Source organism: Emys orbicularis, chromosome 2 (genome assembly GCF_028017835.1).
Source record: "Emys orbicularis isolate rEmyOrb1 chromosome 2, rEmyOrb1.hap1, whole genome shotgun sequence".
In the NCBI taxonomy this organism is placed as follows: Eukaryota; Metazoa; Chordata; order Testudines; family Emydidae; genus Emys; species Emys orbicularis.
The window spans coordinates 9,738,329-9,756,948 of record NC_088684.1 but is presented as its reverse complement, the minus strand read 5'-3'; the positions used below and the strand labels follow the sequence as shown (position 1 = coordinate 9,756,948).

The 18,620-nt window shown below is 49.5% G+C and overlaps 1 protein-coding gene across 1 annotated transcript in view; it reads left to right on the top strand.

Annotated features, from left to right (window-relative positions):
* Positions 1-2,681: 2,681 nt before the first annotated feature.
* Positions 2,682-18,620, top strand: part of DENND3 (DENN domain containing 3) — a 78,614-nt gene continuing 62,675 nt past the window's right edge. Inside the window, 2 exon segments of the mRNA XM_065399595.1 lie at positions 2,682-2,801; positions 2,803-3,030. Of these exon segments, the coding sequence (XP_065255667.1) occupies positions 2,682-2,801; positions 2,803-3,030 (348 nt within the window).

The following is an 18,620-nucleotide window of genomic DNA, read 5'->3' as shown; positions in this document are numbered from 1 at the left end:
CTGGATTGGGCGTCAGCCAAGCTGTCCTCATCCAGGTCCAGATCTCTGCAAGACACTAGGTAAGACATTCAAATACCAAATGAAATGGAAACATAAAGCTGGATGCTATCACTGTGTTGAAGACACTTCAGTTCAGCTCATTAACTCTTCCAATAGCCCCCATACATATACTGACCAGAAGGGGTCTATGGAAACAACATACGAGTACTCTTGTAAAAGAAGAATAGTTGCCCAGAGCCACACACTTGGGTCTTTTCCTTCCCCTGCTGCAGGAGCTGACCCCCATACTTTTTAGGGGTGTGTGTATGTGGAGGAAAGAAAGGGGAGGAGAGAAGTGCACGTGTCTGGCACGTGCTAAGGCAGCTGTGTCTGTGAAAGAGGGGGTTCTCCCCGAGGTTGGCTGGCCTGGCGCAGTCTCTGGATGGGCGCACACACCACCTAGGTCAACCAGCCCGTCCTAGAGTTTGTGGAAGGGTGTGCACTACCCTGGGCCAGGTGGCATGGTCCAGTGTCTGCGGGGGGCGGGGCGCTCCCTGTGTTGGTCTGCCTGGCGCAGCCGTGCTCCTGCTGGGTTGGCCTGGTGTGGTGTCTGTGAGTAGGGGGTGTGCTCCCACTGGCTCAGGCTGCCAAATATTTCCTGATGAAAACTCCAGGGCTGATAAATGTACATGGGTGGGGGGGAATGAGCTAGCTGCAGGGGAGAGGTGTTGAGTAGGGGGAACGAGCTAGCTGGAAGAGAGGGGTGTGTGTGGAGGGGGGAAACGAGCCAGCTGGGGGGAGGAAAGGGGAAGGTTATGTGTGTGTGGGGGGGTGAGATGGGGGTGGAGGTGTGTGGGGATCAGCCAGTTGAGGGGAGGTGAGGTGAGGGGCATGTCCTTGGGGGGGGGGAGGGAGAGCCAGCTAGCAGGAGGGGCATGGGGGGTATGAGCTTGTTGAGAGGGAAGGGGTCATGTGTGTGGGGAATGAGCGGGCGAGGGGTGTGTGCATGTGAGTGAGGAATGAGCCAACTGGAGAGGAGAGGGGCATGCATGTGGGGAATATGAGCAGGGGAGGGATGTGGCTGGGGAGGAGCCGAGGGGAGGGGAGGGAAGGAGGGGGGGGGGAATGAGCCAGCTAGGAGGAGAAAAGGGGAGGGCTATGGTAGGGAATGAGCCAGCAGGAAGAAGGGGGTGTGCCTGGGAACAAGCCAGCTGAGGGGAGGTGTGTGTGTGGGAATGAGCCAGCTGAGGGGAGGTGTGTCTGTGGAGAAGAGCCAGCAGGGGTGTGTTAGGGTGAGAGAGTGGGGGGAGGGACATGTATGTGGGGAACAAGCCAGCTAAGAGGGGGATGAGCCACTGGAGGTAGGGCTATGGGGGGACAACAAGCCAGCAGCAGAGAGGGGTGTGCATGTGGGGGAATGAGCTGGGGAAGGGGCAGGGGTGTGTGTGTTGGGAACCAGTGGGCAGGGGGTTGTTTGTGTGTGTGTGTGTGTGAAACAGGCCAGCTGAGGGGAGGGAACTGGGATATGTGTGTGTGTGGGGGGGGGGGGAATGAGCTAGCTGAGGGGAGGGAACTGGTGTGTGTGTGTGTGTGCGTGCGTGTGTGTGTGAGGGGGACAAGCCAGCTAGGGGGAGGGATAGGTGGAGTGGGGATGAGCCAGCTGAGGGGAGGTTTGTAAGTGTGTGTGGGGGGGTGTGAATGAGTTGGGGGGGGGGATGAGCCAGCTGAGGGGAGGTTTGTAAGTGTGTGGGGGGTGTGAATGAGTTGGTGGGGGGGGTGAGCCAGTTGAGGGGAGGTTTGTAAGTGTGTGTGTGGGGTGTGAATGAGTTGGTGGTGGGGAGGATGAGCCAGCGGGGGGAAGGATGTGTGTGGGGGAGGATGAGCGAGCTGGGGGGGGGAATGTGTGTATGGGGGGGACATGTTGAGAGGAGGGAAGCGTGTGTGTGTGGGGGGGGGGAATGAGCCAGTTGGGGGAGGGATGTGTGTGTGGGGTGTGAACAAGTCAGTGGTGGGGAGGGGATGAGCCAGTTGGCAGGAAGGGTGTGTGGGAATGAGCCAGCAGGGGGTGGGGAAGAAGGATGTGTATGTGGGATGACCAGCGAGCTGGGAGGAAGGGTGTGTGTGTGGGGACAAGACAGCTGGGGGGTGTAAGGTGTGTGTGTGGGGAGATGAGCCAGCTGAGAGGGAGGTGTGTATGAGTTTGGGAGGGAACCTGCTGGGGTGTGTGTGTGTGGGGGGGAGGGGATGAATAAGCATGGGGTGTGTGTGGGAAGGATATGTGTTAGGGTTGCCAACTCTGACTGAAACTAGTCCGAGAGATTCCCCCCATCATGACATAATGTCATTTTCTTAAAATAGCCTGGATTGCTTTCAATAGTCACTGGGCGATTGATGCAGAGTCCGGGAGACTCCAGGCAAACCCTGGAGGGTTGGCAACCCTAATACGCGTGTGGGGGAGGAGAAGGAGCGAGCCGGGGTAGAGGGGAGGGGGACGGGTGTGTGTGTAACTGGGTTACAGGTCCCTTTCGGCCCGCCTTGATCCCCAGTCACTCTTCACATCCCTCCCCCCTCCCCCCTACTCCCCCCGTTCGGGGCGGGGGCAGCCGCAGAGCCCCGCCCCTCCCGCTCCGTGTGTACAGGTGGTGCGGGAGGGGCGGTCTGGCTGCCGCGCCTGAGGGAGGAAAAAGCCCCTCGGTCTCCACATGTACAGGCGGCTCCGATTGGCTACACGGCCCGAGGAATGGGGCAGACAGCCAATCAGAGGCTGATTGCTCCGTAGAGTCTCTCTCTCTCCTCCCTCTCCCAGTAGAGCGGCGGGGGAGCAGGGTGCGCTGCTGTGACGGGACGCAGCTCGCGGCGCAGCGCGGGCTGAGGGGGAGCAGGTGCCCGCCCCCGCCTGGGGAAGGAGGAGAGTCTGAGGGCGGCTCCGCGCGGAGCAGCGCTCGTCTCCGGCTCCCCGCCGGTGCCATGGAGGAGGTGCTGCCCTCGGGCTTGCTGGAGATCTGCGTGCTGGTGGGAGTCTCCGGGGAGAGGGCGAGAGACGCTTCCCAGGTAACTCCCCGGCTGGCTGGCTCGCCTGCCCCACACAGCTGTGCCGTGCTGTAGGGTGACCAGATGTCCCGATTTTATAGGGACAGTCCCGATTTTGGGGTCTTTTTCTTATATAGGCTCCTATTACCCCCCCACCCCTTGTCCCGATTTTTCACATTTGCTGTCTGATCACCCTCGCTGTGCTGGCAGCGACAGGCTGGGGGAGCCCACTTGCCCTGCGCGCCAGCACAGCCCCCGACCCGGGCTGCCCCGGTGCAACCGAATTGCTGCCCGCTGGACAAGGGGTTAGAAAGCGTTGGCTGGACTGACAGACCGATGTGTCCAGTCTAGCAATGAAAACCGGCTTCCTTGTCAGTGCAGTGAATGAAAGACGAAATGTGGCCATCTGCTTTGCTAACTTCCTCCCCTGCCTCTGTTCAGACAGTGTAACCCTAGAGTGAACTTCACAAAGAGTAAGCACCATTAATCATGCGTTAGGAAGCGAGAAATCTGACTCTGTTTTCTTGGCAGCAGGGCTGGCTCCAGGCACCAGCTTACCAAGCAGGTGCTTGGGGCGGCCACTTCGGAGAGGGGCGGCACGTCCAGTTGTTCGGCGGCAATTCGGCGGACGGTCCCTCACTCCTGCGCGGAGCGAAGGACCTCCCGCCGAATTGCCGCCGCAGATCGCGATCGTGGCTTTTTTTTTTTTTGTTTGTTTGTTTGGCTGCTTGGGGTGGCCAAAACCCTGGAGCCGGCCCTGCTTGGCAGTTAACTGAATTTGAGCTGTAGCTTGTCCTTGCGAAATACACGGTCTTTCTAGCATGATGGGCAGGAGAGATGTAGGGAGGGTGCTTTGCCCAATTTGGCTGTTACCAGGGTCGCCCAGAGGATTCAGGGGGCCTGGGGCAAAGCGGGGGAGCTGCGGCGCTTGTACTCACCCGGCGGCGGTCCGGGTCTTTGGCGGCATTTCGGCGGCAGGGGGCCCTTCAGTCACTCCGCGTCCTCGGCAGCACTGAAGGACCCCCCGCCACCGAAAAATGCCGAAGACCCGCACCACCGCCGGGCCAGGGCTCACGGGGCCCCTGCGGGGCCCGGGGCCTGGGGCAAATTACCCCACTTGCACCTCCTCCTCTGGGTGGCCCTGGCTGTTACTGACTCATGACATTGCACTGGTATGTTTTGGTGCAATGGAATAACTTCAGCATGCTGCCTCAAATAGGCTTTGCGCAGCAGCATGACATCACAACTTGATGGGTGCCTACAAAGTGATGTGTGGAATCCAGACATGCCACTGTCAGGGTTTGCGATGTAGAATCATAGGACTGGAAGGGACCTCGAGAGGTCTTCTAGTCTAATCCCCTGCACTCAAGGCAGGACAAGTATTATCTAAACCAGGGATGGGCAAACCCCTGAGCCTCCCCCAGTGCCCCAACCCCCTGCCCCAGCCCTGATCCCCCTCCTAATCCCTCGGTCCCAGCCCGGAGCATCCTCCTGCACCCCAAACCCCTCATCCGCAGCCCCACCCAAGAGCCTGCACCCCAATTACCTGCTCCAGCCCTGATCCCCCTCCTGCCCTCCTAACCCTCGGCCCCAGCCCGGAGCCTCCTCCCACACCCTGAACTCCTCATTTCTGGCCCCACCTTGGATCCCACACCCCCAACCAGAGCCCAAACCCCCTCCTGAACCCCAACCCCAATTTTGTGAGCATTCATGGCCCACCATACAATTTCTATTCCCAGATGTGGCCCTTGGGCCAAAAAGTTTGCCCATCCCTGGTTTAGATAATACTTAGTCCTACCTTGAGTGCAGGGGACTAGACTAGAAGACCTCTTGAGGTCCCTTCCAGTCCTATGGCTTGAACTTGAAATTGTTTGTGCTCATTAATGGCATCACATAAAAGGGTTATTGTTAAATTTGTTGCCACTTTTTATGGGGCATCTTTTGTTGGTTTCAGTTTATTATTTAGCTGATATCAATGAAAGGTTCAAATTTTGGAGCCTTGTTTAAGGCTAATAAACATACACACTTCAAAATTAGGGAAATAGTGGTGTCACAAATATTGCTGCTAGATTATTTTGAATTACAGAATGTGGATATAACATGTCATTAAGAGATCTGTTTTGAAAGATTGAAGGAAAATTGGCCAAAGTGGGAACTGAACCAACTGTAGTGTTCTCCTCATCCTGTTCTGAAGCTTGTCCCTCCACAGGATGTCAAAAAGGGAGGCGGGTGGCCAGGAAGGAAGCTGTATTGGGGTAGCTTGCTGGGAAGGTGTATGTTACAAATGGTAACATTGGATGCTGTGGCCACGGTAGACCTGTGATTTTGGTCACGTTAGTAGGCAACTTAATTGGCTGAGCAGTTTTTAGACTTGCACTGCTTCCTTTACCCAGTGTGTAAGGTTGCCTGTGCAAACTTAATTAAGCCCACTTGTGTGTCTTTAATTAAATGATCTCATTTACTTAACTTTGCAACCTTAATCATTTTTGAGTGTGTTTATACTAAAGAAGAGTACATCTTCTAAACAAAAAAAAAAGTCATTTATCCTGCTAACACTTATGCACATGCTTAACTATTACGACTATTAGTAGTAAAGTTAATGATGTCAGTGGGACTACTTATGGTACTAAAGTTAAGCATGTACATAAGTGTTTGCAGGATCAGGACCCAAGTTCCATTGATATATATATATTTTTTTTCAGTGAGATTTATGCTTTATCTACACTAGGAACACTTTACTGGTATATTATACTGGCAAAGCATTCCTAGTATGGAGACAGCTAGACCAGCAAAACAAGTTATACTGGTGAGAGTACAACTTTGCTAGTATAGCTGCATCTACAGTAGGGACTCATGCTGGCACAGCTATGTTTGTCAGGGATCATTCTTCTTCACATCCCTGACCGCCATAGCTGTGCCAGCAGAAATCTGTAATGTAGACCTATCCCTCAGCTCCTAATTCGCTTATGCACTTGAAAATTTTACCTGAAATTTTTTTTCATTTTGTTTAATATTTATTGGATTCCAAATCAAATGTATACCAATGTGAGAAAATAGATGCTGCAGCCAAAGCCAGATGGGCCAATGTATGTTATACGTTATCTGCCTGAGGGGAGAGAAAACTGTCACAAATGTTGTACAGCAATAAAAGCACCAGTGTAGGTTACAGTGTAAGATCCAGAATAAATAAATAAAAATTCTTTTGCTTTTACTTTCAGTGATGGAATAGATTTAAATGTAGTATATATGGCAACGAGAATTGTAACTGTTTTAATTAAATGTGATATTGGAGCTTGTAATGTCTTACTATTTGTTATGGGAACGTGTGTATTCAGTGCTAAACAAAACATGCAAGGTAAAAACGTGTCCTCCCACGAAAGATTCCAATATGAGGCCCCAATCACCAAGCCAATTTCAATGATGACTGGGACATAAAAGATAGACATATAGATGACAGAGCACACTGGAAAACCATAACTTGAGGATATGCTAATTTCCCCCATTGTTATGCTTTTGTTTTTATATGGCGTGTTTGTTTACGAGACGAGGTGGATGAGGTGATACCTTTTATTGGACCAACTTTTGTTGGTGAAGGAGACAAGCTTTTGTGCTTTCACAGAGCTCTTCTCCAGGTTCATTTATTTAATACAATTTTATAGGCTCTCAGTGAATTTAAGTGATGTCCTCTTGAATTTTCATGCATTTAATGAAAGTAGTGCAATACTTTGCACTTCTACTGGTGTTGCACATTATGGGACAGTACTGTGTGTTAAAATTTTAAGTTTTGCTAGGCAAGCATGTAGTACTGGGCATGTTTTACAAAAAGAAAATCCACTAGAAGTAGGGGGAAGTTATGGATTTCATAAGATAAAGCCACAGAAATGGATAGCAGAAGTTGAAGAGGTAGAATTCTTCCTGATCTAGGGTCAAGTATATTTAAACTTTTCTATATTAATATTTTATTTATAACAGAACAACTAAAAACAGGCACATTTTCTGTAATGCTTATCAAAATCTACAAATCTACAAAAACTTTCTCCAAAAAACACACGAGATTTTTTTTCTAAACAGATTTTTGAGAGGGAAATGAAATTTTGAGAAAGCAATTAACTTACCGTACAGTAATTGTAAATAAAATAAATTAATAAATTAATGGAGATATCCCATCTCCTAGAACTGGAAGGGACCTTGAAAGGTCATTGAGTCCAGCCCCCTGCCTTCACTAGCAGGACCAAGTACTGATTTTGCCCCAGATCCCTAAGTGGCCCCCTCAAGGATCGAACTCACAAACCTGGGTTTAGCAGGCCAATGCGCAAACCACTGAACTATCCCTCCCCTAGGAAGAACTCTCATACACAGACCCTTGTGGGAAGAGGGCAGGATATCTTTGCTGAAGCCCTCAGGAATCCCCGTTCTGCTTCCTACTACTCATCTTTGAAGTTATGGCATTTATTTTGCTGAAGTAAGATGCTAGTGTTTCTGAGTTGTCTGGAGAGTGAACTGTTGAGCAACAAGAGGCACTTTCTCTTCCCAGGGGCTGAGTATGCTATTTCCAAAACATTGTTCAGCACCTGGCAAGTGAGATAATGTGACTTAGATAAACATTTTATCAATTTATTCAATTACATAGAATATGTTCTGGCAAAATATTGGTAGTTGTGACTTTGCTCCTCGCAGGTCATCAGATCTGGCACATTGTTATTGGAATGGCGTTGTCTTATATTAATGGCATGTCAATAGAAGAATCCTAATAGTTCCTTTTACTGTACTGGATTGAAATGAGCTGAGTGTCCAGTGTGGAAGCAGTGACACTGTAATAATGTAAACAGGAGTATTGTTCAGCTTATAATGTGTATTCTGGTATAAACATTTGAAATTAAACCCATAAGTACTGTTAAAATAACGTTGAAGGATGATACTCTTGTAGCATACAATAGTTCACTTCATAGAGGGTCAGTTTGGGAACTGGGCTCCGTGTCCCACTCCTGTGGAGGCAGAAACTGAGAGTATAACTGAAGAACACACAAGGGATGATCCATTAGCTAGAGTACTAGCCCAGATTTTGGAGACCCTGGGTTCAATTATTTACACCCCCACAGCCTTTCCTGTATGACCGCGGGGAAGTTACTTGGTTGATCTGTGCCTCAATTTCCCCATTTGTAAAATGGAGTTAGGGAAGTAGTATTGTGTAATATTTGTTATGAGGATAAATACACAAAAGATTGTGAGGTGCTTAGATACCTTTTGTGGTAAAAGGAGTCATGTAAGTGTGACAGATGGCAATATCCTGGACAAACCTGATTGAATTGAGTTTAATATGTTTGGGGTCCAATGTATTAAAATGCAGTTGCTTATGTGTTATTGTGAGATTATATGTAATTCATGTAGGAGGATGGGGTGTGCTAATGTAATTCCTCTGGTTATCAGCCCTTTGAAGACACCCCCTGTAGAGGTTTGCATATACTGCTTCAAACTGGATTCTCCAGTGACCGTCAGACAAAGAGAAGATTTTTAAATTTTAAACAGGCTCAGGGCTTTCTGTTATGATCCAGCAAATGGACAGGACCTCCAGTCCACAGAGGGCCCCAATCCTTAGGGAAGAGTTGGAAGGACTGACACTGACCCATTTATGATCTCTGGTAAGCTTATTAGCCTACATGTAGGTTTTTTATTGTTATGTTTTCTCTGTAGTGCTTTTACCTTAAGAATAAAATATGTTTGCTTAGGAAGAACTGTGTGGTAGCTGATAACTAAGGGCAATTACACTGTGTGTGGTGTCTGAGAGGAGAAGTAAGGAGGCCTATTTATGTAGACTCACTTTTGCTGAGAATAAGGGTATGTCTACACTTACCGGAGGGTCCGGCGGCAGGCAATCGATGTTCTGGGATTGATTTATTGCGTCTGGTTTAGACGCGATAAATCGATCCCGGATCGATCCCAGAAGTGCTCGCCGTCGACGCCGGTACTCCAGCTCGGCGAGAGGAGTACGCGGCATCGACGGGGGAGCCTGCCTGCCGCGTCTGGACCCGCGGTAAGTTCGGACTAAGGTACTTCGAATTCAGCTACGTTATTAACGTAGCTGAATTTGCGTACCTTAGTCCGAAGTGGGGGCTTAGTGGGGACCAGGCCTAACACACTGAAGACAGGGAACTGTTCAGGCTGGAGATACCTTTGTCTCTCTTCCCTTCTGACTAGGGTCTCCACCCAAGAAAGGCAACAGCTCAGAGCTGGAAGCCTGAGAATGGGTACCAATACTGACCCAGTAAAGGAAAACATAGATGCAGTTGCCCTGAACTGTCCTGGTAAGTACTTAAGATAGAATACATTTGTAAAGCAGTTACCCTGTGACTGATACAGGAGCATCTGATGCCAGAGGGCACTAGATTCAGGCTTCTTTAGTAGTGTGGTTACGGCAACATGAAGCTGGGGTTTGTTGCATGGATTAGATAAAACTTCTAGGATGTTATCACAGGTTACTTTATTTATTACATTTTTGAAAAACCCTTGATGGTCTGCCAGAGGGCATCAAATGTCATTTTTGACAGGAGTTGTCACTTTCAAATAGTGGCTCTCACATTTGGTTGTTAAAAGTCTAAATCTGTTTCTTCTTACGACAAAACATGATCAAAAGGGAAGAGAGAAAATAATAGCAAAAGGTAGGAGAATGTAGTCAGGGCCAGATTAATCTTTTGTGGGCCAAGCACCAAACATATTTGTGGGCCCCCATGTAGTCGTTATGGGTCACTTCTGAGCATGGGGCTGGTGTGGTGGTGCTATTGGCACCATAGTAAACTCAGTACTGAATCTCAGAGACATTTTTCATTTTGCTCATACACCTCTGCAAGACTATTTGTATTGCCATACACAGTTACCTCAGGCCCCAGTTTTTCTTATTGAACTACCCATGTGAGTTTACCAGTGTCCACAGTGAGCAGAACTTTCATAGTGATCAGGGGAAACTCCCCACAGATTTATCTCCTTCCTCATTCAGAAGTTTGGTAGACATGTGTCCAGTACCACCCTGTTTCACCAGTCACTGTATGTGGTCCTGGCCTCCGCTCAACAAAGTACCACAGCCATCAGATACCTGATCCGTTCTGACAAACCCCTCCCCCAGCCTGCCATTTGAGCAAGCCACTTGCAAACAACGTTCTCCCAACCCTGGCTCAGTGAGCACTTAGCCCCTGGGAACCTGAAGTCACCAGCCTTTCTCCCTCTGCTCCCATCTACATGCTATTCCACTACGTGGTCACCACCACCTCTCCCCATGCTTGTTTCCCTTCTATCTTGGACATGCTCCACAGCCAGCTGGTCCTATTCTCTCCCCACAAGCCTGACCTGCTTCCTCTTTCCCTGCTCCCCTTGACATTCCTTTCACACTGGTGACCTCTGTTCCTTGAGGTTAACTCCAGTTTTTTTGTCTGCTCCTAGCTTAATGTCCCCTGGTAGTCACAGAGCCACATGTAGCTTCTCTGGCTACAGCCATGCGTCCAATTGCCAAAGGCCAGCCTTAGACAGCTGCAGCAACTAGCCGCAGGAGGGGTGGCAATGCCAAGGCTGAGCATGCTTGAACTTTGCAACGGCAGCACTAGAGACTCTCAATCCTCAGGGCTGGCCCTAGGCAGCTGCAGACTCTGTAGTTAGGTGCTTCCCTACTCCGGGGAGTCCCGGCTATGTGTAAGCGGGTGAATGGTCCCGCTATTGTGGGGAACTTTCCTGGCTTATCCACAGCCCCGGTGAGATAGGCTAGCGAAAGGATCTGAGTCCTCACTCCCATTTCCCCTGCCTGATCTCAAGGGCTCCCCTTTCACTCTCCTGTGTGGCAGAGTCCTCGTAACCCCAACAAGGCTGGGCTCAGGATTCCTGGGGGGCTTGACCCCCAACCTTGTCGTGGTCACTTGGGTCACCCTAGCCCCTGTCCTAACTCCGGGGTGCTTTCTGCGCTCTGGACACTTCTCTGACCCACTAATCATTACATACAGTTCAAAGCAAATACAATTTATTAAACAGCAATCAATTAAAAAAAAAAAAAGGAAAAAACAGGAAAGGTTAAAGGAAAACCCGTCACCCCACTCTGTGGCACGGGGACATCACAACCAGTGTCTCTGGAATGTAAGGGAAATTCAGTCTGTTCCTCATAAGTCCCGGGCCTCCTTCTCATACCCGGGCTGTGCTGCAGGGATGCTGCGGGTCGGATACTTGCTCTGGCGGTGGCCACATGCCCTCAGGCTTTAGGTGGCAGGACTCTTCTTCCCAACATCGCCCCTGCCCCGTCAGGGTTACAGTCCCCCTCCAAGTCTGGCCTGCAAGGCCTCTTGGCTGGGGGCATCTCCCTGGTCTGGGCCCACTGCCCAGGGTCCCCCCTCACTCTCCCCAGCTACTCACTGCACCTGGCTTTGGACTGCTCCAGCTCCACTGCCTCAGCGCTGCTGCTGCTGCTCTGCATCCGGCTCCCTGGGCTGCTTCTCTGGCCCAGGTTGCTGCAGCTCCCCGCCCCCCAGCACAGGTCTGCTCACTGGGCTGCTTCTGTAACTCTGCTCCCAGCACTGACCTGCTCCCTGAGCTGCTTTTCTGGTCGGCACAGCCCTGCTCCCCAGCCCAGCTTGGGCCCCTGCTTTCTCCTTAGCTCAGCCCCCACTCTGTCTGACCCAGGCAATTCCAGCTCACACAGAGAACGGGACCCCCCTGGCCTCCTGACTCCTTGATTAGCCTGCCTGCCCTGTCAATCAGGCTGACCTGGAGCATTGGCTTCTCCCCAATGTTCCTGGGGACTGTCAGTCTCAGGGTCCTGATTTCCCATCGACCCTTCCCCTTTCTTTTGATGCTGGGAGCTAGCCAACCAAACCACCCCCACTGAGTTTTAGTAAGGGGACAACAGTCCCATTACATATGGCTTTAAGTACCTGAGATGCCCATCACCTGTAGTAGGGCCCCCCACTTCCCATGAACCCATCAGTTAGCACATAGTCGTGCAGAAGGTGCAGCCTGGATGATTTTGGAAGCTGGGGCGCCAGGAGGTTCCCCATCCCTGAGCAGCAGCTCTGTAACAAGCTCACATTGCCCCCCTCCGCAGTGGGACCAGGAACCTATGAAGACAGTGGAGTTATCCCAGCGTATAACCAGTTCCACCCAAAGCCTGTTGAAATCAGTAGGAGTCTTTTTCATTGTCTTTAATAGACTATGTATAAAGTCTAGATGAGGTTCTTTGCTTCTAGGACAGGGGCGGGCAAACTTTTTGGCCTGAGGGCCGCATGGGGTTTCGGAAATTGTATGGAGGGCCAGTTAGGGGAGAGGGTCATGGCCCGGCCCCCACCCTCTATCCGCCCTCCCCCGGGGACTCCTGCCCCATCCAACCCCCCCCATTCCCTGACAGCCCCCCCGGGACCCCAGCCCCATCCACACCCCCCCCGCTCCCTGTCTCCTGACCGCCCCTGGAACCCCTGCCCCTGACTGCCCCCCGCTGCCCCATCCAACCCCTCCTTTCATTCCTGACGGCCCCCCCGGGACCTCTGCCATATCCAACCACCCCTTCTCTCTGTCCTGACTGCCCCCCCGGTGGCCCATCCAACCCCCTCCTCCTTCCTGACTGCCCCCCCCCCCCGGACTCCTGCCCTATCCAACCATCCCTTCTCCCTGTCCCCTGACTTCCTCTGGAACCCCTGCCCCTGACTGCCTCCCGCCGCCCCATCCAACCCTCCTCCTTCCTGACTGCCCCCCCGGGGCCCCCTGCCCCCATTCAACCCCCCTGTTCCCCGCTCTCTGACCGCCCCGCCCCCTGCCCTGTATCCAACCCCACTTGCTCCCTGCCCCCTTACCGTGCTGCCTGGAGCACCAGTGGCTGGTGGCGCTGGAGCCAGCCATGCTGTCATCACCGCACAGCACAGAGCACCGTGTCAGGCCAGGCTCTGCAGCTGCGCTGCCCCAGGAGCTTGCAGCCCCGCCGCCCAGAGCATTGTGCCGATGGTGGAGTGAGCTGAGGCTGCGGGGGAGGGGGAACTGCAGGGGGCCTCCGCGGCCAGGAGCTCAGGGGCTGGGCAGGAGCTGCCCGCGGGCCATAGTTTGCCCACCTCTGTTCTAGGAGCACAGTGCATTCTGAAACGCTGCTGCACTGGTTTACTATTGTAAACAGGAGGGTCTCACATTACCTACTGAATAATCAACACCTCCTGCAACACGTAACTTTTTCTGAGAGGTCTCCCACTCCACTACTAAATGTAAACCTGCTTAGCTTACAAGGTCTGAAAATAGCCGGTCGTATGGTTACAAAAGCAGGGCACTTCTGAATTTAGTAGGAATTTTGGATGTGCACAGAACACAGGACTGGTTCCTGCATGGTTACAGAACGGCAGTAAAGTGGAACAATTTTCAGTTTGTGTGATTGGAGGATATCTAGATCCATATTGTAATACTGTCCCACTTAATGAGGAAAAGTTGAGGTGCCTTTGCTGTTTGTTGCAATCTTAGTTTCTGTGGAGAACTTGTCATCTTTTCATGTTTTTACAGGAAACAAAACTAAACAAATGGATAATGGTTGTTGAAAATAGCAATTCTGGTCCTTGTTAGCATGGGGAAGATGCCAACATTTGTTGCTCATTTTTATCCTACTTTTTCTACAGAAAATTACAGTGGATCAGTATTTGACTTGGGAGAAATGAAGTAACAGAGTGGCCAAAATTGAACTTGAGCGCTCCTGAACTTTGAGTTTGAATCTGGAAGGCAGGTGCTAGATTCCCTTTTTGAATGTTAGATAAATCTGGACAGGAAAAGCCAATTTCTGCTTCCATGGCTCAGAAGTGGAAACTGAATATCATCCTCCTGCGTGCCTGGTATCTAAAACTGCCCAGGTCCTCTAGTAGAGCATTCCCTTCCTGACTTATCATTTTAACTTCTCCTGGTGGGGTCCACATACTAGGTCCACATTGCTAGGCTTCAGATAGAGGCACGTTGTCCATTCATTCCACGCAATTCCTTCTTTGGGGGCTGACAGCTGAAGCCACTAGCATTCCTAATCTAATCTAGGGAAGTCTTTTACTCCTTGTGCCTACATGTTCCCCATTCACAGCATTTCCCCATTCACAGCAAGCTCTGTGCATCGGGTCTCAACAGCCCTGGCAGCTTCCCCTCCCTTTCTGATTGATAGCAGCCAAAGGAATGCTGGGAGATGTAGTTCCTTTCTTGCTTCAGGGCCGCTTTCCAGGCAGGGAGCTGGCCAAGGAACTACCGCTCCTGGGGTACCTTGAGCTCTCAGCTCCTAGGCTAGATCCCTGCAGGCAGAGGGTGAGAGCTGGTCTGGAACATTGTTGCCTGTCTCTGGTCACGGCAGGGGGATACACTGTATCAGGGCCCTGATACATTGTATCATATCCCGGGGGGGTGGGGAGCCTGCGGGGTTGGGGGGTAAGGTGTTCTCTGGGGCTGGAGGCTGGGCGCCGCGGTAACCAGTGTGCTGCTTCTCGCACTGAGAGGGGAGGAAGTGAGCGTTATACGCCCCTTCTGAGTGTGGGCCCAGCGCCATGGAGCCACTGGTGCCATGGTAATCCCTGTACTGAATGTAGTGTCTGTCTCTGATGCTTACAGTTCTATCGCTGGAAGGCCATGTGGCATAACCCAGTTATCCATTCTTGGAGCCTAGTTTTACTCCACTAGACCTGAAAAATATACGGTAAGAACAATCTAATACAATATACTCGATCATAAGCCGGTTCATTTATAAGCTGATTTCCCTCCCCCCCCCCCCCCCCCCAAATGGATAAGTAAAAATGGCAAATTTTTATGACCCATTCATAAGCTGACCCTATAATTCAGGGGTCTGCAAACTTTGGCTCCCGGGCCATCAGGATAAGCCGCTGGCAGGCTGAGATGGTTTGTTTACCTCGAGTGTCCGTAGGCACAGAGGTAAACCTAAGTAAACAAATTGTCATAAGAACGGCCCTACTGGGTCAGACCAAAGGTCCATCCAGCCCAGTATCCTTTCTACCAACAGTGGCCAATGCCAGGTGCCCCAGAGGGAGTGAACCTAACAGTTAATGATCAAGTGATCTCTCTCCTGCCATCCATCTCCACCCTCTGACAAACAGAGACTAGGGACACCATACCTTACCCATCATGGCTAATAGCCATTAATGGACTTAACCTCCATGAATTTATCTAGTTCTCTTTTAAATTCTGTTATAGTGCTAGCCTTCACCACCTCCTCAGGCAAGGAGTTCCACAGGTCGACTGTGCGCTGTGTGAAGAAGAACTTCCTTTTATTTGTTTTAAACCTGCTGCCCATTAATTTCATTTGGTGGCCCCTAGTTCTTATATTATGGGAACAAGTAAATAACTTTTCCTTATTCACTTTCTTCACACCGCTCATGATTTTATATCCCTCTATCATATCCCCCCTTAGTCTCCTCTTTTCCAAGCTGAAAAATCCTAGCCTCTTTAATCTCTCCTCATATGGGACCTGTTCCAAACCCCTAATCATTTTAGTTGCCCTTTTCTGAACTTTTTCTAATGCCAGTATATCTTTTTTTTAGATGAGGAGACCACATATGTGCGCAGTATTCAAGATGAGGGCGTACCATGGATTTATAGAAGGGCAATAATATATTCTCCGTCTTATTCTCTATCCCTTTTTTAATGATTCCTAACGTCCTGTTTGCTTTTTTGACTGCCGCTGCACACTGTGTGGACGTCTTCAGAGAACATTTTTTCCAATGTGCATTACTTTACATTTATCCACATTAAATTTCATTTGCCATTTTGTTGCCCAATCACTTAGTTTTGTGAGATCTTTTTGAAGTTCTTCACAGTCTGCTTTGGTCTTAACTATCTTGAGCAGTTTAGTATCATCTGCAATCTTTGCCACCTCACTGTTTACCCCTTTTTCCAGATCATTTATGAATAAGTTGAATAGGATTGGTCCTAGAACTGACCCTTGGGGAACACCACTAGTTACCCCTTTCCATTCTGAAAATTTACCGTTTATTCCCACCCTTTGTTCCCTGTCTTTAAACCAGTTCTCAGTCCATGAAAGGATCTTCCCTCTTATCCCATGACAACTTAATTTACGTAAGAGCCTTTGATGAGGGACCTTATCAGAGGCTTTCTGGAAATCTAAGTACGCTATGTCCACTGGATCCCCCTTGTCCATGTGTCCCGGCGCGCCAGCTGCTTACCCTGACGGGCCGGGACAGCAACTGGCAGGGAACAACTGGCAGAGAAATCTGGGGGGTGGGGGAAAGAGAAGCTGGGGGTCAGGGGAATAAACCCTGTGACCACCCCCCACATGACCCCACCCCTAGCCCGTGACCCCCACACTCTCCCCATCCCATCCCTACCCACCTTAGGTGGGGCAGGGCAGGGGAGGATGCCTCTGGCCTGGCCACAGCCTGCTCCGGCGGGCCGGGCTGGGTGGCGCAGACGCAGCCTGCCAGCCCTGGAGCTGCAGCTGCTTTGGAGGCTGGGGGGAGCAGCGTGGCCAGAAGAGGAGAGACTCTGGCCCCGCCTCTTCCCTTCTGTCTCTGCTGGCTGTGCTGCCCCTCCTTGCCCCCTCTGTTGGGGGGGAGGGCTGTGTCCCACCTCTTCCCCTCTCTATACCCGTTCATAAGCCAACCCCCTTCTCTGGTGCTTCCCTTTTTAACTGAAAAAATTCCGCTTATGAACGAGTATATACGGTATTTTCCTTTTGCATGTCTGTGACTAGCATACCTGTCACTTCAGATCAGGCTGCTAGTTATCACTTTTAGCTTGTCAAAAGGAATGCAGCAAAGCGTTTCAAATAGAGATTTATTTCCCTTGGCTGTCTAAACTGACTCTTACTAGACAGAAAGAGAAAGATAGATAGAAAAAAGCAGAAGAGGAAACCGACACACTCAGGAGTGAGTAATAGGAAATGTAGCTTCATGTCTTAGAGTTGTGCAGGGTACAGCAGTGCAGATGGTATTGTTAACTGATTCCTTTCCCCCATCTGGTCAGGTCAGAGCATCTTCTCTAGTTTAAATATGAATTATTTTGGGGATGTTCTATAGCCTGTTATGAGGTGGTTAGACTAGATGATCACCATGATTCTGTCTGACTTTTTTGTGGTTGGCTAAAAGAGCCCGAACCGTGGATGGCAAATCCTGATGTCCTGGCATGTTGTGGTGATGGTGACCATGATGGTTACTCCTTTGTGTTGCATATAAGCAAGTTGCCAAGTGCTCCTCAGAAAAACAGTACGTCAAAGGTGACAATGTTGGTCAGTTCTGATCAGACAATCAAAACAACTGCCTAATGATCTTTTTCTAGGCAGACATTTAGTAGTGGATGTGTTTTATATTAACCAAAAAAGTCTACTAGAAGTGAGGGGAAGTTAAGGATTTCATAAGCGCAACCCTAGAGATATGATAGTGGAAATCAAAATGATTGAAGGCTTCCTGGTCTATGTAAAACCCTCACAAGCTGGTTTTGAAAATCTTGTTTCTTTCATAGATACTCTGTTTACATCATTCATTCAACTTTACTCTATGCTTTCTTTCAATAGCAATTTTATCTCACACATTTGTGGGTTCAAATGACCTCTTTGACACTCTCACTCACTTTGAATGATATAAGATTTTAGCCTGCAGTAGAGTTCAGTACAAGAGCTTGAAGATTGTAGTAGGGGCCTTTTGTTGCATTTTTGTAGGTTTGTTACTGGAGTCAAATTCTGTAATTTTTCATTTTATTTTTTGTAAATATTGATGACGGTTGACATGAAGAGTTTTTTTTATGGTTGTAATGGTAAATGGATGAACCAGTTTCCCTTATGGCTGATCTACACTACATAGTTTTACCATATCTGAATACGGTTGTGAAGAATCCTGCACAGTCCAGGATAAATCACATCCAGCATTATATCAGCTAATTGTGATTAAACCCATAGGCCTTTAACTAAGTTGAGTCTTCAAATGATATTAAAACATGGAAAAATTTGTAACATTGATTCTTGAGACCTGCCAAATGAATCCATGGACGGCATGGGAGGCTGTTAGAAAGCAGGAGCTCATCAGTGATGTTGCTGAGAAATAAAGGACCAGCCCAGTAAACTCTCAGCTATGGCTTTAATTCTTCTCTGAGTGGAATTTCTTCCTCAAGATGGTGGTGGGGGGACAACCCATAAAAAAAAAAGAACTTTTTAAGAATTAGGAGAAGCACAGTATTTGCAATAACATGAGAAAATAAGTCATGTTACTTTTAAAAGATATGACTCTTGACTTTTATATTTATGCTTTTTGCTCCCCCCCCCCACCATGATGACACTGCATCAGTTCTTAAAATTGTGTACAGTTAAACTACTCTAATAATGATAATGTCTTATTTATTAGCAATGGTGTCTGGCAACTGAAATGAGGTAAAATGAAAACATTAAGGGAGAAATTCTGGTCCCTGTCACAGTATTATCATCATACAAAGTCTGTGGCCAGGCCCCCTGGTTTCTGCAGCACAGTGGTTTGGCAGATTGGAAATTCTGGGTTTGCTCCATGTAAATGTTTAAGAATGGAAGATTTTACTGAATTAAATACAAAATGACATAATTTATTTTGTGTTCTCTGTTTGTTAGTGAGGGGCTGGCTGTAGCTCCATAGTTAAAGCTGAGTTGAGTC